This window comes from Astyanax mexicanus, chromosome 4, assembly GCF_023375975.1.
Source record: "Astyanax mexicanus isolate ESR-SI-001 chromosome 4, AstMex3_surface, whole genome shotgun sequence".
In the NCBI taxonomy this organism is placed as follows: Eukaryota; Metazoa; Chordata; class Actinopteri; order Characiformes; family Acestrorhamphidae; genus Astyanax; species Astyanax mexicanus.
In genome coordinates, this window is record NC_064411.1 from 53,750,556 (window position 1) to 53,773,492 (window position 22,937).

At 35.2% G+C, this 22,937-nt stretch overlaps 1 protein-coding gene across 2 annotated transcripts in view; it reads left to right on the forward strand.

The window, feature by feature from the left end:
- The window catches only part of pex5lb (peroxisomal biogenesis factor 5-like b), a 96,488-nt gene that overhangs the window by 42,211 nt on the left and 31,340 nt on the right, over nucleotides 1-22,937 (forward strand). Inside the window, exons 2-5 of one of the 2 annotated variants that reach the window (XM_022678649.2) lie at nucleotides 871-963; nucleotides 10,537-10,648; nucleotides 16,349-16,561; nucleotides 21,963-22,092. In XM_022678649.2, coding sequence (XP_022534370.2) covers nucleotides 871-963; nucleotides 10,537-10,648; nucleotides 16,349-16,561; nucleotides 21,963-22,092 — 548 coding nt within the window. The remainder of the gene's footprint in view (nucleotides 1-870; nucleotides 964-10,536; nucleotides 10,649-16,348; nucleotides 16,562-21,962; nucleotides 22,093-22,937) is intronic. The other variant, XM_049476591.1, reaches the window with a different exon arrangement.

Below are 22,937 nucleotides of genomic sequence, written 5' to 3' on the forward strand. Positions count from 1 at the left end.
GGTAGTATACAACAGTATAGGGGGTATAGAGAGGTAAAGGTTAGTATAAGACATTATAGGGAGTATAGGGTACTTTGGGGTATGCAGGGTAGTATGGAGGATTATAGGGTATTAAAAATGGAGTATAGCGTTCTACTGTGTATGTTACTATATTGAGTATTGGTGAGTATAGCGTAGTATAGTCTAGTATAGGGATGTATAGGATGGTAAAGGTTAGTATAGAACAGTATACTGAGTAAAAATAGTATAAGTATAGATTAGTATAGAGTAGTATAGGCTAGTGTAGGGTATAGTTTAAAGATGTATAGTGAAGTATAGGGAGCATAGGTTAGTGCAGAATAAAATAGGGAGTATACGAAGTATAGTGGACAGTGTAGAGTAGTTTTTTTTCATTATTGTTTCCAGTGACTCATTGGTTTATTTGTAGCCATACATGCCCATGCCACAACACTTCTACCACCATGTTTTAAAGATTATATGGTATGCGTTGATTTTCCAGCTGCAGCTGTGAAAGCACTACACAAATAGGACTGAATTGAATGGGAATGAATTGTGTTGCGTTAACCTGAATTGAACTGAACTGAACTGAATTGAATTGCATTGAATTGCATGCTGACTGTGCAAACTCTGCTGTATTGTGTCAGTTGGGTTATTATACCTCTACATCTGGCTAATCCTGCCAGCATGCTCTAATCACACCCACGGGAAGACCAGTTATTGATCGGGTCATAAATTATCGATGACCTGATGACCTGCTGTTAATTGGGCCGTGAATACAGAACCCTGGTGATTAGAACCCATTCAGAGAAAAGCTGAAAAAAAAAAAAAAACGCAAACTGACACAATCCACTATTGATTTCGTTGTTGTAGGGGAAAGACTCGAGGGTGGTTGCCATGATGCTGAAGGAGCTACCAAGTAAAGCATCCTCAGATGGAAACCCCCTCCGCTGCGTTACAACCAAGGTGGGCTGAACACTTACACCCACCAACAGGAAGCACCTAGCACCTCCTGAAATGCGCTAGGTGCTACCTGATTTAAATATGGAGTGGTGTTTCCGTTCACACACAGGAAATGTGTGAGAAAGACACGCTAACTTCATTATCAGCTGTTTTTTCATTGGCTATTACGAGTTGCTATATGGGGTTTGGCATAACTAGCTATCAGCCAACAATTGGACCTAATTTTAACAATTTTACAAGTGATTTTCTTTATTTTAAAATGTTCTGCATTGTAGATTAACACTAAAGTCATCCAAACTATAAAGAAAACCATATGAATAATTGCATTTTAAAAAAAAAATCTTGGCATTTTCTTAGTCGACTTTCGATTAATCAAGCAATCAATCAATTAACCAACCTTAATTTAAACTCGGAGTACATTGAAGTTGGCCCTCATTTACAATGTCTTATTTACAGAGTCAATATATAGGGAAGGGATTGTCAAAAAAGATGAATAAATCAATAAAAAGACCCAGCATTTTCATAAGAATTGTAAGACATTTTAAAAGAAGATATTACAATAAAAAAATAAATAAAAAATAGTTTTTGTAAGAATCAATTTTAGTAAGAATGCAACTATTTCTCAATTTGTATAGGGTAGTATAAGAAGTATAGGATAGTATAGAGTAATAGAAGTATAAAGTAATATAGGGAGTATAAGGTAGCATGTATAATATAGGGTAGTATGTGAAATATAGTGTAATATAGGGAGTATAGGGTAGTATGTGAAGTGTAGGGTAATATATGTAGTATATGGTAGTATGTGAAGTATAGGGTAATATATGGAGTATAGGGTAGTATGTGAAGTATAGGGTAATATATGGAGTATAGGGTAGTATGTAAAGTACAGGGTAGTATGTGAAGTATAGGGTAATATAGGGAGTATAGGGTAATATATGGAGTATAGGGTAATATATGGAGTATAGGGTAGTATATAAAGTATAGGGTAATATATGGAGTATAGGGTATTATGTAAAGTATAGGGTAGTATGCGATGTATAGGGTATTATAGGGAGTATAGGGTAATGGAGGGAGTATAGGGTAATATATGGAGTATAGGGTAATGCAGGGAATATAGGGTAATATATGGAGTATAGGGTAGTATGTGAAGTATAGGGTAATATAGGGAGTATAGGGTAATGCAGGGAATATAGGGTAATATATGGAGTATAGGGTTGTATGTAATGTATAGGGTAGTATGTGATGTATAGAGTAATATAGGTAGCATAGGGTAATATAGGGAGTATAGGGTAGTATGTAAAGTACAGGGTAATAGGTGAAGTATAGGATAATCTGTGAAGTATGGAGGGAGTATAGGGTAGTATGTGAAGTACAGGGTAATATAGGGAGTACAGGGTAGTGCAGGTAATATAGAGTAATATATGGAGTATAGGGTATTATGTAAAGTATAGGGTAGTATGTGATGTATAGGGTAATATAGGGAGTATAGGGTAATGGAGGGAGTATAGGGTAGTATGTGAAGTATAGGGTAATATATGGAATATAGGGTAGTATGTAAAGTATAGAGTAGTATGTAATGTATAGGGTAGTACATGATGTATAGAACAGTATAGGGAGTATAGGGTAATATAGGGAGTATAGGGTTATGCAGGGAATATAGGGTAATATAGGGAGTATAGGGTAATGGAGGGAGTATAGGGTAATGGAGGGAGTATAGGGTAATATATGGAGTATAGGGTAGTATGTAAAGCATAGAGTAGTATGTAATGTATAGGGTAGTACATGATGTATAGAACAGTATAGGGAGTATAGGGTAATATAGGGAGTATAGGGTTATGCAGGGAATATAGGGTAATATAGGGAGTATAGGGTAGTATGTAAAGTATAGGTTAGTATGTGATTTATAGGGTAATATAGGGAGTATAGGGTAATAGATGAAATATAGAATAATATAGGGAGTATAGGGTAATATAGGGAGTATAGGGTAATGCAGAGAATATATGGTAATATAGGGAGTATAGGGTAGTATGTAAAGTATATGGTAGTACATGAAGTATAGAATAATATAGGGAATATATGGTAACGTGGAGTATAGGATAGTACATGGAGTATAGTGTAATCTAAAGTCATAGATAGGAAAATCCAGGGTAATAAAATTGCTAAAAACGCAACTATTATTTTTACTTATAAAACTAAGCACATACAGAAGTTAGTGATTGCTAGATGACATTATAGGCTAAAGGGACGTATAGGAGAGCATAGGGTAGCATGGGGAGTATACTGTATTTTTATATCACAAATATAGGTAGCACAGAGTAGTATAGGCTATTATAAAAAAAGAAGAGAGATCATAATATAGTATAGAATAGTATACTGTAAGTATACTGTAATAAAGGGGTTATAGGGAAGTGTAGGGTAGTAATGTTAGTATAAGGTAGTAAAGGAAAGTATAGTGAATCACAGGGCAAAAGTTTATGATGGTATAGGGTAGCAAAGGGTAGGATATGGGAATATAGAGTAGTATAGATTAGTAAAGTGCCATATAGACAGTATAGTATAGTGGAGTACAGAGTAGTATAGGGAGTACATAGTAATAAAGGGTTTGTATGGTAGTATGGAGGACTATATGGAGGGTAGTATAGGGTTGGTATTTAGAGTATTGGGGAGTATAGTGTAGTAGAGGCTAGTATAAGGAGGTATAGGTCAGTATATGATAGTATACAACAGCATATAGGGAGTATATATACAATAGTATTTTATGAGAATAAAATAATATACAATAGTATATTATGAGAAGCAAGAAATACTCAACTAAGTAAAGGAAAAAAATACTTTAAAAGTATTCTCAAGTGCAGTCACCGCAAAGACCATCAAAAAAGTTGATAATGATGAAATTGGCACTCATCAGGGCCGCACAATCAGAGTTATCAGCCCCAGAAACCGCAAGTTAACAGCTCCCCAGATATAAGAGCACCTAAATGCTTCTTCACAGAGTATTTTGGTTTGTTTAACACTTATGTGTTCCTTCATGTTCTGGATGACTTCAGTATTCATTTACAATGTAGCAAAAAAAAAAAAAACATTTGAACATTGAATAAGAAAGTGTGTCCAAACTTTTGACTGGTACTGAAATTATGAATAGTCTTCTATTAATAATCTTTATTTATGGTCCACAATGAATGCTTGGCTCCCCATAAGCAGCTGTTGGATGATTTTTGCTGTTTTTAGCTGTTTTTGCATGCTGCTATATTCACTGTATGCTAACTAGCACTGCATGATTGAATGCTTAATGCTAATTGCTGTTGTTTTGCATGTTGTGGCATCTGCATGGGATTTGTGAGAACTTTCATTCGTCGTGTTTATCCTAAAATGTTCAAAGATCTAAAACTGCAATATGCATGGCCGAAAAAAAAAAAAAATTGGAATAAAAACCAAATTAAGTAAATACGTTTCAGCAAATTTCTTAGGAGCAGGGCTTTTAAATGTAGAACTTTCTTAAGATTAAATTGCCGTCAAGCTGCCGGCAATGCTCCCTCCAGGTGGGTAGATGGCGCTCTCTCCCCCCATAATCACTAAAGGGTGATGTCTGCAGCACAGGACATCTGTGAGCTGATGTATCAGAACCAGTATCCAACCAGAGCCCTGAGAGAGCACAGTTGTCCTTGCTCTCTCTGGGTGGGTACAGTAGATGCCGCTCTCTCTTTCCCCTCATCACTCCTAGGGTGATGAGGATCAGCACAAGGCTGCGTCTGTGAGCTGAAGCATCAGAACCGAGTCGCTGCGCTTTCCTTCGAGCGTAGTAATGCTGCTTTAGCAGCATTTCAAAAAGAGGCGGTGTCTGACTTCACATGTATCGGAGGAGGCATGTGCTAGTCTTATTCACCCTCCTGGTGTGTTAGTGATAGAGGGAGTTGTAATGAGTGAGTTGGGTAATTGGCGTGCAAAATTGGGAAGAAAATTGAAAAAATAAAATAGAAATATAATTATAAAAAGATTTAATTAGGCATTCCTTTTTAAATGCGCATATTTATTAAAATACTGATAATAATTATAACAATAATAACACATTACACTTAAATACTGCCTTTCACAGACCTTTATAAGCTTTACAATCTGTACAAAATAAAAGCCTTCTGATTTTATCAACTCTTTTGTAACTTTTTAAGCTTATTAAGGATTATTTTAGCGTGATTATATGTGAATAATAACATTTACAACAGCTATATATTTAGATATGTTCTTAGTTTTAAGAATTTGTATCTTAATTATAATTGGTATAATTGATTTATTATAATTTTGACTTTATTTGATCATTTAATTGATACAAATAATTTATTTTGATTTTTATTTATTTTAGTTTCAAAGCAAAACATGCAGTTTTATAAGAGTCACACATTAATTTTCTGTTTTGATTTATAAGTAATGTATGAAAAACGGTCAGGTTATTAAGTATGTTTAATATTTTTTAACATTTTAAAACATGAAGCTTAACATGCATCAAAATAATCAACGTTTTATTGGTTGACTGGATTTAGAAAATGTAAGTTTAATTTTGGGACATGTTACCTTGAGGAGGGACTTGATTTATATATATATGATTTTATTTTTAATTTTTTTAATTTTGGAACTTCTCAATAACAGCATTAATATTCTTAATTCAGAATTCATAAATCAAGTCTTCTCAAGCACTTATTTATTAATTTTGTTGGTGCATATTTAAATAAAAAAATAAATAAATTATTTTTTTTACACATTTCTTCTAAAAAAAATTAATAATATTAATTCAAATTAAATTCTGTAGTGTGTAAAGTGTGTAAATTCTATCTGATCCAGTAGAAAGACTCTTATTCTAGCAGACTCAGACTGTTCTCTGGGATTTGGGATTTGGAGCGTCTCTGGTTTTGTTCGTTCGGGTCGTGGATTTCTCTATTCATAATATAATCAGCGTTACAGTGGAGAATCTGTGCAGCTTTTGTAGGTCCTGAATTGGACGTGGCAAATACAAAAAGGAGAAATGTGAAAATTTCATGCTGTTCTTTTATTTCACAAAAGCCTGAGAGGAAGGTGACTTACGGTCAGAACTGAGCCAAACCAAAGTCTTTATAGACAAGTCAGGTCACTCTGCGGTCAAAATACACCAAAATACTGAAAACCAAACGTCAGACTAAAAAAAAGTAAATAGAATAAAATAAGTAAAAAAAAAAACTATAAAAAGAGCATTTTAATAAGATCTATAAGATAATTATTTTAACATATATATATATATATATATATATATATATATATATTAAAAATATTATTAAGGTATAAAACAAATAAGGTAAAAATAAGAATTTAACAGTAGGAATCATAAAATCATAAGTAAAAAAAATCAAAGGTAATAGAACTAATAAAAATGCAACTACAGATGAATAAATAAAACTGAACACATACAAGAGTAAAATATAAATATGCAATAACTAAAACAGCTTAAACAAAACAAGATTAAAAACAAAAAGTTAACTAAAACTTACGATTACGATTTTAGACACATAGTTTAATCACTGCTAAAATCTGATGAAAAAAACATTTGGCTCAATAATGCACATTTACTGCGCCTGCGCAGATCTCCACTAGTGCCCAGGTAAATTATTGTCACACCAGTAACACCATAAACTCCGAAGTCTTTAGCTAACTCATTTATCTTTCCAACATCTAAAGTAAATAGGTGACACTTTATAATAAGGGTACATATATTAACAGTTCTATAGTAAAAAAAAAACATTTTTAAATAGTTAAAAAGTAATATCTCAACTACTTATGAAATATGTAACATTACTAAATTTGAATGCTTAAAAATGCTGTAAATAATAATGAATTGAGACATTACATTAAAACTTTAGTAATTAATAATTATATAGCTCTTAATTAGTTAATTAGTTAGTTAATAATTAGTTACGACATTTTGATATAAGTACTATTAATTAATGTAGCTGTATTGTTAAGTGTTATCAGTAAATAGGTTTAGGTTAAAGCACATTTTGGTATCTGTAGTTTTTTTTTTTATAAAATTACTGTATAAAATGCTGGATTCCATTTATTTTGGATGTGAGTATCTTAAATTATTATTTTAGCTTGTTGTGGCTACTGCGCCTGCGCAGATCTCCACTAGTGTAGATTGGTTTGCAATAAAACACTGGTACATTATTGTCAGACCTGTTTCATCTGTTTTTTTCAAATTCTTTAGGTTAAAGACCTTTCTGGTATCTTTTTTTTAAGTATTTAAGTATATTTTTTAAAAGTATACTTAACATGGAAAAATACACACTGTTAGAATTAAAATTATGTGTATTTGAAAAGACATTTTAACATATAAACTAGATAGGTTACACTTTATAATAAGGGTACATATATTAACAGAACTATAGTGAAAAAACATTTTTTAAATAGTTAAAAAATAATTTCTCATCTACTTATTAATTAGCACTAATTAAGTGGCAATATGTAACATTACTCAATTTAAATGCTTAAAATGCTGTAAATAATAATGAATTGAGACATTAGATTAAAATTTTAGTAATGAATAATAAAGTGTTAATTAGTTAATTAGTTATAATTAGTATAATTAGTTAAGACATTCTGGCATAAGTACTATTAATTAATGTAGCTTTATTGTAAAGTGTTATCAGTAAATAGGTTTAGGTTAAAGCACATTTTGGTATCTGTAGTTTTTTTTTTATAAAATGACTGTATAAAATGCTGGATTCCATTTATTTTGGATGTGGTAGCTCGTTGTGGCTACTGCGCCTGCGCAGATCTCCACTAGTGTAGATTGGTTTGCAATAAAACACTGGTACATTATTGTCAGACCTGTTTCATCTGTTTTTTTTTTTTTTTTGTAAAGACAATGCAAATTCTTTAGGTTAAAGACCTTTCTGTTTTTTTTTTTTTTTTTTTGGTAAAAGAAAAGTGCATTTAATTTTTTAAAAGTATACTTAACATGGTAAAAGTACACACTGTTAGAATTAAAATTATGTGTATTTGGAAAGACATTTTAACATATAAACCAGATAGGTTACACTTTATAATAAGGGTACATATATTAACAGAACTATAGTGAAAAAACATTTTTTAAATATTTAAAAAAATTATCTCTCATCTACTTATTAATTAGCACTAGTTAAGATAATATTAAACATTACTCAATTTGAATGCTTACAAATGCTGTAAATAATAATTAATTGAGACATTAAATTAAGTTTTATCTTTTGTTTGTATCTTGAGTATCTTGAGTGAGTTTGTCGTGGCTCTCAGATCTCAGCAAGCAAGCTGATTGGCTATTTTTGTTTCTTTTTGCTGAAGAGTAGGACTTTATCTTAACCTCTGGAACATGTACCTGTTATTAAAACTGTGGTAAATCCTACAGAATCTGCTATTGTGTAAAAAACATGGCGTATCTGTCAGCGTGTTGGAGTTACTGCTGATTTATATGTTGTATTATATGTGGGGTCAGTGTCGCGCCGGGTGAAGGACGGCTTTGTCCGGCTGTTTTGTGCTTCTGAGTGGTCGACATAAATTTAATGGGCAGGAATCCAAAGCTGGAATGGATGGTATAGATTTACACAATGTAGAGACAGACCAGCTAATGCAGCAGGGCAGCTTTTTTAAAACCAAAAGGGTAAGAGGTTTATATGGTAATATATATGGTTTTATATCTATAGCATACTGTACACAGTATTATTACATAGGGAGGATAAGAAAGTATAGGCAGTATACAGAGTATAAAATAATATAGAGAGTATGATGTAGTAGAGGACATATAGGTAGTTTAGGGAAGTATAGGGTAGTACATATAGTAATATATGGTACTATAGGGAGGATAGGGTAGAATAGGGGAGTATATAGTAGTATAGGGAAGTACATGCAATATATGGTAGTATAGAGAGAATAGTTTAGTATAGGTGAGTATAAGGAACTATACGGTAGTATAGGGATTATACTGTAGATTAGGATAGGGAAGTACATGTAATATATGGTAGCATGGAGAGTATAGTTTAATATAGTGAGTATAGGGAGTGTAAGGAACTATAGAGTAGTATAGGTGAGTATAAGGAACTATAGGGCACTATAGAGTAGTATAGGGCAGTACATGTAATATATGGTAGTATAGAAAGAATAGGGTAGTATAGGGAACATAAGGGACTATAGGGTAGTATAGGGGAGTAAACATTAGTATATGGAAGAACATGTAATATATGGTAGTATAAAGAGGATAGGGTAGCATAAGGAATATATATATATAAGGAAGAGTATGGTAGTATAGGGGAGAATAAGAAAGTATAGGGTAGTGTAGCTTATAGGGTAATATAGAGTATTATCGATAGTAGATGTAATATATGGTAGCATAGAGAGGATAGGGTTGCATAGGGAATATATAAGGAACTGTAGGGTAATATAGGGGTGTATAAGAAACTATAGGGTAGTATAGCTTATAGGGTAATATAGAGTATTATCGGGTGGTACATGTAATATATGGTAGTATAGAGAGGGTATGGTAGTATAGGGATTATACTACCGTAGAGTAGTATAGATGAGGTTAGGCCTGTGTAATATGGTAATATATGTGGTAATATATCACGGTTAGGGGTGTGCAGTATCATATTGTACACAGCGTTATTGTTAGAGCTGCAATAGGGGACAGAGTACATGCTACCAAGCTAACATATTAGTGCCCATTTCATCAGTAGAGAAACTACACATAAACACACTTAACATATAAAAGCATTATGCACACAGCTTATTATTATTAAAACTGCTTGTCTTATGGGTATTCCATTAGCTTAGCCACCCAGCTAACAAGATAGTGGTGGAATGGGTGCTAATTAGTTGTGGTGGTAGTTGGGTAGCTAAGCTACACTAAGAAAATAGTTATAAAAGTTATTTTAGAAATTAAACATCAAGGGAAGTTGACATTGATAAGCTTTCTAATGATGGAACTGGCACTAATTTGTAATCTAGGTAGAAGGAATGGTAGAAGAACTATGTACAGGTTGTTTTAGTGATCATTAGATAGCTAGCTAGTAAGCAAGTCCCTGATTGGACCTTTAAAGCTGAAGTAGCTATATATTATGCCATAATCTTATAAAATCAATTAAATCAATTAAAGCTAACCAAAAAGTGCATTAGAAATCCAAAGGATGGCACTTAAAATATAAGTTTCAACCGTGTTTAACTGTACATTATCATATGATCAGATTAAAAAAAATGTCAATAAGAGCAACGCTGACAGAGATAGCCACATATGATAAATGATCTCAGATCAATATCTAAAAATAACTGTGTATTACCAACTCATATCGGATGGATTTTTTTCTGCAGGCGCTGTAGTTTCTGAAAGTCAATAGTAGGGTACATTTAAGCAATCAGCCGCCATCATTCCACAGCTTCACATCAGCTATAATATGCTGCAGTGGCTCGCAGTGTCTCAATGGCTTATTTAACACAAACAAAATAAGTCAGTTTTGTCTGAAATGAGTGTAAATCTGCTGTAGAAGGTGGAGTATAACGGCGCTGTGTTGTTTTTGTGCTGTGTTGCAGCTGGGTAGCGAGCACCAAGAGAGCCGTCCGTTACTGAGCCCCTCCATCGACGACTTCCAGAGCGAGGGGAAGAGTGATGGAGCCACTCGGCCGGTCACCTCCAACACAGCAGGTTCCTCCACCTTCATCTGTTCACTCTGCTCCATACCCTCCTCCATCATCTGCTTCTCCTCTCCGCTGGTCTTCCTCGCTTATTAGACCTCTACTCTACATGTATCCACTGTACTAGTGCATCTCAAAATATTACAATATCATTGAAAAGTAATGTATTAAACACACACTAGTACAAAAAACTAGATTAACGTATAGTAAGCATTATGCTATAGTGCACTAAAGTGTTCTTGTAGCCACATTATTATTAATCAGTATATTTAAAAAGTGTTAAAACAGTTTTATTTGTATTTATTATACCTTAATTGTATAAAAATAGTACAAAAGTTACTTAAAACTTACTTAGATTGTGCTAAGTGTACTTAACTGTACTAAAATTGAGCTATTTTAAATATACTTAAGTAACATTTAAACATTTAAGCATAGTACTTCATGTATGTAACCCCATATTTTAAATATGCTTACAATAAAATTATAATACATTTAATGAGTATTATTACAAATGTATCACTATTATTATACACCAGGTATATTAGAAATGTAATAAGAATTTATGTTAAATATATGTGATCTTTATTTACATTAGAGTACAAATATGCTTCTTGTTTCTGTCTTTTGTAAGTAGCACACTTCTAGTACTATACTTCATTGGGTATAAAAATATATTTTAATATATGTACTATAATTTTTAGCGTGTTATAAAGTTTAATTTACTTTCTAAAAAAAATACATGATACATTGTACTTCAAGTGAACTACTGTACTGTAAGTGAACTTGTTTTTAGCACACTTTGCTAAAAATGTACAAAAGTATATTTAGAAAAATAAGTATTTTAGAAGTATATTGAATTACATTAAACTAAAAGTGTGCTTCATAGTAGTCTATTTTTTTAAATACCGGTACACTATATTGTACTTTTTAAAACGTATGATCAAAGCATAATATTAATGTACTTTTAATATGTTTTAAGAAAGTACATAAATCTGTTATTAAGCTCTAAGGCTGGGTGCAGCATCATTAGAATTAGCCGCTAACCGCATCGCTAGCGGGGAGTAAATGCCTCTCGATAACGCTTGACTAACCCATGGTGCTATCAGCTAGCAGTTTTTCCACATAGCTTGTTTTACAACGGTAAACATGCAGACTACAGTCCAATATAGCTAGCGCTACAATTAGCAGTTAATGCTAATGCTGCTGCACCTAGCCTTAGTGCTGGGGAACTAAACTGAAACTCCTGTATAACACTGTATTCCAGTTGAGTGGCTTTACTGCTCTTTAATACCTGACTGCTAGAATTCATACATAAAATGCACTGGATTATAAGGTGCACTGACAATTTTTGGAAAAAATAAAAGGACTTTAAGTGCATCTTATAATCATAAAAATATGGTACCTACATTGTTTTTATCTTCAGCTTCCTCAGTAAAGCAGCTGTCATCTTGGAGGTGTGTTTGGGGTCGTTATCATGTTGGAAAACAGTGTTGTCCCATACAAATATATACAAAATATTTACAGAAAAGTGAGGGATGGACTTTGTGCAGCACAAAAATCACCACTAAATGTCCTCCTCTACATAAAAATATTGTGGATTAAAGATTTATAATCCGCACTGTACACAGAATGTAAATGAAAGCATACGTCTGTTATCAGTGGTGATAGGTGTGACCTCTGAGAGGTAAATGTTAGCACGTTTCTGGCCTTTGCAGAACTGATATGGCGGTGGGCTGCAATATGCAAATGAGCCCTTTCATAAATCACTGTGTTTTTCACTGTGAACTGTGAGCATCTTGACCAATCACGGCTCAAGCTTGTCATGTCTACTCAAAATGCATGGATCTCCACATGTCCACCAACTATACTCCACTATATTAAACACTACACTCCATATACTACACTATACTCCTTATATTACCATTTTCTCCCTTTACTTCCTATATTCCCTAAACACCCTATCTTACACAACCCTATATTCCCTATACCACCAATTCCCTACTATGTAGCTCCCTATACTATGCTATTGCCCCATCTTACTCTATAGTCCCTGTATTACCTTATACAACCCTATACTACCCTAAAGTACCATATACTCCCTATTCTCACCAAACTATCCCATACTTCCTATACTTACCCCTATACAAACTCCCTATATACCTCTACAATCCCTATAGTATCCTATATAATTCTATATTCCCAATAATAGTCTATACTCCCGGTATTATCCCATACTACCCTAAACTACCTTACAATACTCTGCACTATCCTGTACTAATCTAAAGTACCATATACTCCCTATATTCCCCAAACATCCTAATTTCCCTAAACGTCCTATAGTATGCTATAATTTCTATACTACACTATACAACCCTGTATTAACCTATACTACTTTAAATTACTCTATATGATCCTATACTAGCCCACACTACCGTGTACTACCTTAAACTTCTCTATAGTATCATACACTACCTTAAATTACCCTATACTACCTTAAACTACTCCTATACTACCTTAACCTACTGTATACTATCAGATACTACCTTAAACTATTCTATAGTAACCTACACTACCTTAAATTACCCTATACTACATTAAACTACTCAAATACTACCTTAACCTACTCTATAGTATCCGATACTACTCTACACTACCCTATACTACCTTAAACTACTCTATACTCTCCAATACTACCCTACACTACCCTATACTACCTTAAACTACTCTATAGTATCCGATACTATCCTACACTACCCTATACTACCTTAAACTACTCTATACTACCTTAACGTATTCTATACTATCCGATACTACCCTACCCTATACTACCTTAAACTACTCTATAGTATTCGATACTACCCTACACTACCTTAAACTACTCTATACTCTCCGATACTACCCTACACTACCCTATACTACCTTAAACTACTCTATAGTATCCGATACTATCCTACACTACCCTATACTACCTTAAACTACTCTATAGTATCCTACACTACCTTAAATAACCCTATACTACCTTAAACTACTCCTATACTACCTTAACGTATTCTATACTATCCGATACTACCCTACCCTATACTACCTTAAACTACTCTATACTATCCTACACTACCTTAAATTACTCTGTACTACCCTAAACTACTCATATACTACCTTAACCTACTCTATAGTATCCTACACTTTCCTAAATTACCCTATACTACACTAAACTACTCCTATACTACCTTAACCTACTCTATACTATCCGATACTACCCTACACTACCCTATACTACCTTAACCTACTCTGAACTATCCAAGACTACCCTACCCTATACTATCTTAAACTACTCTATTCTATCCTACACTACCTTAAATTACCCTATACTACCTTAAACTACTCATATACTACCTTAACCTACTCTATAGTATCCTACACTTTCCTAAATTACCCTATACTACACTAAACTACTCCTATACTACCTTAACCTTCTCTGTACTATCTGATACTACCCTACACTATCTTAAACTACTCTATACTATCCTACACTACCTTAAATTACCCTATACTACCCTAAACTACTCATATACTACCTTAACCTACTCTATAGTATCCTACACTTTCCTAAATTACCCTATACTACACTAAACTACTCATATACTACCTTAACCTACTCTATAGTATCCTACACTTTCCTAAATTACCCTATACTACACTAAACTACTCCTATACTACCTTAACCTTCTCTGTACTATCCAAGACTACCCTACCCTATACTATCTTAAACTACTCTATACTATCCTACACTACCTTAAATTACCCTATACTACCTTTAACTACTCCAATACTAATCTATACTACCTTAAACTACTCTATACTATGCTACACTACTTTAATCTACTCTATACTATCCTAAACTGCCATAAACTACTCTATGCTATCCTATACAACCCTACACTACCTTAAACTAATCTATACTACCTTAAACTACTCTATACTATCCTACACTACACGTCATTTAGAGCATTTATTTGCAGAACATGAAAAATGGCTGAAATAACAAAAAGAATGCAGAGCTTTCAGACCTCAAATATGCAAAGAAAACAAGTTCATATTTTAAGAGTTAAAGGTTTAAGAGTCCAGAAATCAATATTTGGTGGAATAACCCTGGATCCCCATGTTTTCCTCCACCAGTCTTTCACACTGCTTTTGAATAAATTTATGCCTTTACTCCTTTTGCAAAAATCCAAGCAGTTCCGTTTGGTTTGATGGCTTGTGATCATCCATCTTCCTCTTAATTACGTTCCATCATTTTTAAGTGATCTCTGAGCTGTATTTCACAATGAAAAGTATTGTAGGGTCCATGTAGAGTTCTTTGTGGGTTGGAGCTGTTTTAGAAGCTTGTAGGTCATGCTGTTTTGGTTCAATGGTCTATTATGGTCTGTATGCGTGGCTGTAATCATTGAGAGAAATCTTCTAAAAAGTCTAAAAGTGTGTTACAGCATTTTTGGAGGAACTCGCTCTATAGAGTTTCAATAAAAAAAAAGAAGCAGCTGCTCCCTCAGAGCCTCAGAAGAGGCTTACATTCATCATCTCTGTCCTTTTCTTGTCATGTGTGCACTTCGGATCTGTGAAAAAGGGTAACTTTGGAAAGTCTTACATGACCTTTTCCTCCCCACTATCTTAATAAAGCTAGTGTTTCCTTTCATAAGCTGTAAGAGCTTCTTTAGTAAGCCTTAAGTACTTCAAGCTCTTCAGGGTTCAGCCTTCAGGGGTTCAATTATAGCATGTAGTGTTCAATTTAACCTTTTAAACCGCAGGTCTGTTAATGAATCATTACTTTTTGGAGGTTTTATTATTCAGAAGATATTATTAAATTTACCTATAACTTCTGTCAATTTAAGAGTGAAGAATTGAAGAGTGGATTTAACTATAGAATTTTACATAAATGGATGATATATTGTACCAAAGCCAATGAAATACAGGGGTTGGACAGTGAAACTGAAACACCTGTCATTTTAGTGTGGGAGGTTTCATGGCTAAATTGGAGCAGCCTGGTGTTCAATCTTCATTAATTGTACATTATTGCACCAGTAAGAGCTGTAAGAGTGTGAAGGTTCAATTAGCAGGGTAAGAGCACAGTCCTGCTCTAAATATTGCAATGCACACTATAACATTATAGGGGACATACCAGAGTTCAAAAGAGGACAAATTGTTGGTGCACGTCTTGCTGGAGCATCTGTGACCAAGACAGCAAGTCTTTGTGATGCATCAAGAGCCACGGTATCCAGGGTAATGTCAGCATACCACCAAGAAGGACCAACCACATCCAACAGGATTAACTGTGGACGCTGTAAGAGGAAGCTGTCTGAAAGGGATGTTGTATCCAAAAAACATAAAACCACGGCTGATCAAATCACGGCAGAATTCAATGTGCACCTCAACTCTCCTGTTTCCACCAGAACTGTCCGTCACCACAATCAATTACTGTGCTCTAAAACCAGGTGTTTCAGTTTCATTCTCCAACCCCTGTATATTAGTTGGAAGCATTACTGTCATCGTTTCACTTTAAAGTCACTTTAAGTAAAAACTGCTGGTTAAGTAAGCTAAGCTGGTCAACCAGCCTAAACAACTAGACCAGCTTCAGCAGAGAAGCCTCATTTATTGCTATAAGCCATATTATGTACTTACTTACTGACCAACACTTACCATTCTTTTCTTATTCCAGTCATATCCACAGCACTGGACCTGGTGGACCTGAGTGAGCCCACAGAGCGGAGGTGGAGCTGGGACCGGAGAAGCCCCCGTGGCCCCCGGAGAACCGGTTCCGCCAGGGGGAGCTTCTGCAGGAAGAAAACCGAGGAGACCGAGCTTATCCAAGTGGACAATGATGAATTCTCCACCGGCTCCTTCAACGCTGAGAGAGCCTCTCTGGATTCAGGTATATAGTGCCTCCTCAGAAGCTGCACTGTGGTAGGACTGTCATGATGGTTCTTTTCTTGAGTGCACCATCAATGAAATACTATTTTTTGGTCTATTTTCATGCATAATGTGCACCGGATTACAAGGCGCATTAAGCAACACTAGTAAGGATGCCTACATCAAAGTGATCAAGGGTGTCGCCATGTTTCCCTTCTAATGGGAAATCTGGGGAAAGCGCCCAAGTAAACAGATCTGTAATTCTTAAAAAAAAATATATTATTTTAAAGTTAAACGAGTGCTGGATGTTAATCTACACAGATTTCTCTCCTAAAATGTGTTTATTTGGATGAGTAAAGCGCTTCTATTTATTTACAGTAAGCTTAGGTTTCCAATATTTTGTCTAAATGTGAGTTTTTAGTAAAGTTTCTCAAGCACTAAGGCTGGGTGCAGCAGCATTAGCATTAGCCGCTAACCCGCAGCGCTAGCGGGACATAAACGCCAGTGGTTCGTCCAACGTTGCTTGTTTTAAGACAGCAAACACGCAGACTATAGTCCAATATACTGGCCTCTGATTGGTGGAAAAGCTAGCACTGCAGTTAGCGGATAATGCTAATGCTGCTGCACCTAGCCTTAGTGCTGGAGAAACTTCAGTGAAACTCCTATATATCGCTGTACCTCAGTGGCTTTACTGCTCCTTAACACCAAATTATATTTTTGGAAAAATTTAAGGATTTTAAGTGTGCTTACAGGAGCTTTTATGCAATCCCATACTCATTAGTGGGGAGTCACTTTTGCAGCTCTAACAGCAGATGTAAATAAAATGTATTTCCCTTGCCATGGGCACTTTATCACAAGATAACACCTCACAACAAGTATGGCCATTCTTCTCTATAGCCACTAACCTATGACTATGATTAAATCCCACAGGCTTCATTTTGTGAAGGTGTTTCCTTTAATCTGAGTAAAGCGACCATTTCCTAAATTGATTTGTATTCGTAAGCCTTTCTCTCCTCTTAAATCATTTCGAGAGCTTCCATTAGGGGGCGATTTTAATCTGTTATTGTAATCCATTACATGTGCATCCTTCACTTGTCTCCTATTTTTCTGTTCAGCTATTTTTCTGTTCAGCTGAAAGTGTGCTTTTATACACACTCTGAGAAAGACATTTAATTCATAAATTATATTTGATATAAAAGAACTGTAATTGGGGCATATTTAAAGCAATCCATTACATGCCTGGTGAAAAAACATGAGTTTGATAAGATGGTTTGGGTTTGAGGCTTTAGTTGGTCTAAAAAATTATTAACCTGAGCATCACCAAACTGGTTGACCAACATGACCAAGCTGGTTCACCATCACGATTAGCATGACCAAGCTGATCGACTAACATGGCTAACATGACCAAGTTGGTTAACCGTCATGACCAACATGACTAATGGCCAACAGGACTAAGCTGGTTGACCAACATGACTAGCATGATTGAGCTGGTTGACCAACAGGATTGAGATGGTTGACCAACATGACCATGCTGGTTGACCAACATGACTAGCATGATTGAGCTGGTTGACCAACATGACCAACAGGATTGAGATGGTTGACCAACATGACCATGCTGGTTGACCAACATGACTAGCATGATTAAGCTGGTTGACGAACTAACCAAGCTGGTTGACCAACATGAATATGCTGGTTGACCAACATGACCACCATTACCATGCTGGTTAATCATAATGACTATTATGACCAAGCTGATTGGCCATCATGACCAAGCTGGTTGACCATTATGACTAGCATGATCAATCTGGCTGACCATCATGATTAGCATGACCAAGCAGGTCGACCAACATTACTAACATGACCAAGTTGGTTAACCATTATGACCAAGCTGGTTGACCAAAATTTACCTACTTGACCAAGCTGGTTGACCAACATGACTGACATGACCAAGTTGGTAAACCATTATGTCCAAGCTGGTTGACCATCACAATTAGCATGACCAAGCTTGTTACCCATCATGATTAGCATGGCCATGCTGTTTGCCCATCATAACCAATATGACCTAGCTGGTTTAACCATCATGACCATCATGATCAAATCTGGTTGAATAACATGACCAAGCTGGTTGACCAACATGACCACCATTACCATGCTGGTCAATCATAATGACTATTATGACCAAGCTTGACCAAGATTGACCATAATGACTAGCTGGATGACAATCGTGATTAGCATGACAAAGCTGGTTGACCATTATGACCAAGCTGATTGACCATCATGTCCATCATGAACAAACTGGCTGACCATCATGACCAGCTTGACCAGTCTATTGACCAGCATGGCCAATATCACCAAGCTGCTTGAGCATCATGACCAAAGTCGAGTCTGGGTCGGGCAGCTGCCAGAAGAATGGTATTTGTCTGATTGTATTATTCCAAGTATAAAGTTTGGTGTTCATAGCATACTTATTCCTATTGGACAATTTCATGTTCCCAACTTTGCAGGAACAATCCTGACATCAACCTGGTAGAAAACCTTTGGGATGAATTAGAGTGGAGACTGTGAGCCAGGTCCTTCTCAACCTACCTCAGTGTCTAGCTTTACCAATGCACTTCTAGTAAAATTCCCATAAACACACTCCTAAACCTTGTGGAAAGCAATCCCGAAAGATTTAAAGCTGTTATAGCTGCAAAAGAATAGACCAAAATCATCTTAAACCATATAGATTAGAAAGATTCAGCAGTATACACAGATCTTTATATTAAATTAAATTAAATTAAATTGAATTAAATTATTGTATTTAAAGCAATCTATCATATTCTGTACACAGTTTCTTCATTTTTCTCACACTGGACTAAAATAGAAGTCTAGCCTCAGTCTAGCATTAATGCATTTATTCCAGTTTAAGCATATTTCCAGTATAAACTCTACGCTCTGTGGGTAGTCCTAAGTAAAATGTCACGGCGGTTTATCATAATCCTCTGGAAAGCATTAAGCAACATGCATTGTTAAACCCATTTTCAGGAGATAGCTCTAAGCTACGCTAAGCTAAATGCTGCTTTGCTTTCTCATCCCCTGCTATTGAATTTAGCATTCAGCTAGGAGCCGCGCTGTCCTTATCTTTGGACAGCCTCAGGCTAAAGACTGCATTGTGAGAGGTTTTTTTTTCGGTGGACTAGCCTTTAGCCATCAGCTCCTTCCTGAGTTCCTTATCAGCTGGATATCAGCCTCGGGCTAAGTGTTGGGCTGTTACTGAACAGTATCAGTGGTGGACGAAATAACCAAAAACCTTTTTATTTGAGTTAAAGAAGAGATACTGAAGTAAAACTCAAAACACAGAAAAAAAGCAGAAAAGTACTCTAAATTGTTAAAAGTAAAAAAAAAATTACACTTATATTTTAGCACGCATATGAACTTGAGTTACATTCCATTCTTAACTCATTGATCAGGGGGCGGCAATTCAATTTGATATTTTACAAGCCAAAAAAAAAAATCTGTTTTGTAAAATAAAGTGTAATGGAATGGAGCGCTTCAGACTAGTAGCTCTCCAGCCCAGAGGGTTGTTGAACCCAATTGCAGAACAGTTGATCTCAAAGCAGGTAAAACCAAGAAAAAATGAAGAAATAAATAAACATACACACCCCTCCTCAAGCGGGATCCAACCCGTGCCATCAGGGTCGCGGTCCAATGCACTACTGCTGCCTCGGCTAGTGAATTGGTACACGGACTGGAAAAACGCCCTTATAAGGAGATAGGGAGCCCAAGAACGGGTAGAAACTAAAGTCACGCCGAGTGCGACAGAGAGAGAGAGAGAGAGAGACAGGGGAGGATGGTAAACAAAAGCTCACCAGAGAAGCATTTTATTTTTTTTGTTTTTTCATTATCATTCATTAAAGTTCAAACAACCTCACAGGGATAGATGTTTCATGCTTGCGGGCCATATATAGAACAGGAAGGCATTGTCCCCAAACTGTTCCAGTGAAGTTAGGGGCATGAAATTGTCCAGAATCTCTTGGTCTGTTGAAGCATCAAGAGTTCCTTCCACTGGAGCTAAGAGGTTGAGCCCAACTCCTGAAAATCATAATTATCCCCCCTCTACCAAACTTTACAATTGGCACAATGCAGTCAGACAAGTACCGTTCGTCTGGCAACCACCAAACCCAGACTCGTCCCGATGGAAAGTGTGATTCATTACTCAAGAGGACATGTCTCCACTGCTCAAAAGTCCAGTGTTGGTGATCTTTACACCACTGCATTTGATGCTTTGAATTGCGTTCGGCTTGAATAGAACTGTTTTTAGCTACAGTAAAGCACCAGTGAGCTGGAATTCACTACAGGACACTCTAAAACTCAGCTCACTGGTGTCACTCAATCATTTTAAACTATTAATATCTAACCCCCTTCAGACAGCCTGTTCCTGTTTTACTTAATCTTATTTATCCTTAACCTTTATTTTAGTTCTTCTTCTAGTTTTATTTCCTTTTTTTATTTTCTTTCCTTATTTTATTTTCATTTTATTTTATTTTTATTATTCTTATTCTTATAGTTATTATATTAATATTTTTTATTATTTTAATAGTTTTGTATTTTTGCTTTTTATCTTATTTTGATTTTCTTTTATTTTTATTACTATTTTTATTATTATTGCTTTTATTTTTGTTAGTTCATTTATTTACAAGTTAGTTTTAGCTAATTTTAACCCATTTTTGTTGTATTAGTCTTCCTTTCTTTTGATTATATTTTTTTGTCAATTAAACCATACTTAATTATAATCATTAATTTTCTTTTTTATTAATTTTTATTATTATTATTATTATTATTATTATTATTATTATTATTATTATTATTATTTTTTATCTATTTTTTATATTTTATTTACTGATATTTTACAATAATTAAATTTACCTTTATTTTCTCTGTTATGTCAATCCCTGTTTCTGTAAATGCTCGGCTATATTGAAAATGAGGGCTGCCCTCAATGTACATCCGAGTTAAAATAAAGGTTAATTGATTGATTGAACTACTCGGCCATGGAAACTTCCCATTCCATTACACAAAGTTCTAGCTAATCTGAAGCTACGTGAAGTTTGGAGGTGTGTAGTGATGTATGGATTCTGCAGAAAGTTGGTGACCTCTGTGCACTATGCATGTCAGCATTATACTACTATTGCGTAGTACTGGAAGACAGAGCACCCTCTAGTGAATTTCATTAGCCTACCATACATCTGCTGATTGGTAGAGATGGCACAATCAGGTTGGGTTCAGCAGATGTTGAGCAGGTGTTAAAGGGTTAAGTACAGTAACCAGCTACACTGTATAGCGCATAGGTCACCATGTGATTGTATTATCTGTAGCTATGTGCTAACTATGTGGTGTATGCTAACGGTATGCTAGCTAACACTTCACCCCACTGTTTTCTACAGTGAGCAGCTCTCCTCTGGAGAAGTGGGAGGACCTGGGCCTCCACCGGGACCGTGCCTTTAATGGGGGGAGGACGTGGAGATACGAGAAGAAGAAGTGCACCTCCCATCACTCCTCCAGCGAGCTGCTCTGGTAGGAATTCCTCAGGCTTTAAATTATACCCATAATGCACTCTGAGTCACAGGGCTGATAGAGCACGGTCATCCCTACTACAGCAGATCTGCAAATACAGAACAAATACAACATCCTTCATCCTCCTGAATTATTCTAATGAAAGTCTATGAAAGTCAAACAAAAAATTGTTGGGACTGTATTTTTCAAGATTCTTACAGTTTCACAGTATATCCCAGTATTTTTATGATTATTATTTATTTTATTCTTTATTTTTTGCATAACTGGGCTTTGATATATATAGGTCTGTGTCTAACTGTTCTATTAGGAGTACATATAATATAAAACACTAAGGCTACTAGTGAGTTCAAGTTGTTACACAAAATTAAACAATATATATTAAATATAATAAACAGCTTCCTTTACAAAACTAAATATTTTAAATCATATTTCCATAAACACTATAAATGGGCCTAAATACAAAAGACATAAAGACAAAAGTTTAAACAAGGCTATAGAAGTTTTAGGGAGTTTTATCACTTGTTTTAAATAAATAATTCTGTACTCAGGACCGATTCTGGTCTCTTCTGGGCGACAAGAGGAACTTTTCTCAGAGCTGTGGATCGACTGTGCAATTCTATTCCTCTCTTTTCTGAAAGGCATAATTGCTGTTTGCTTTTGTTTATCTATTTTAATTGAGTAAAAACACATACTCCACATAAAGTGAGGAGCAGCAGCAGGAGCTCCTCAGATAAAGTGCTGTTCTCATTTTTCTCCAGGCAGGAGAAGTGAAGGAGGATGCAGCGTTTGACTCCACAGAGCTGAGCCACCATTGTGTTAGCTTGTTCTTCTAGCTGGCTAGTGTT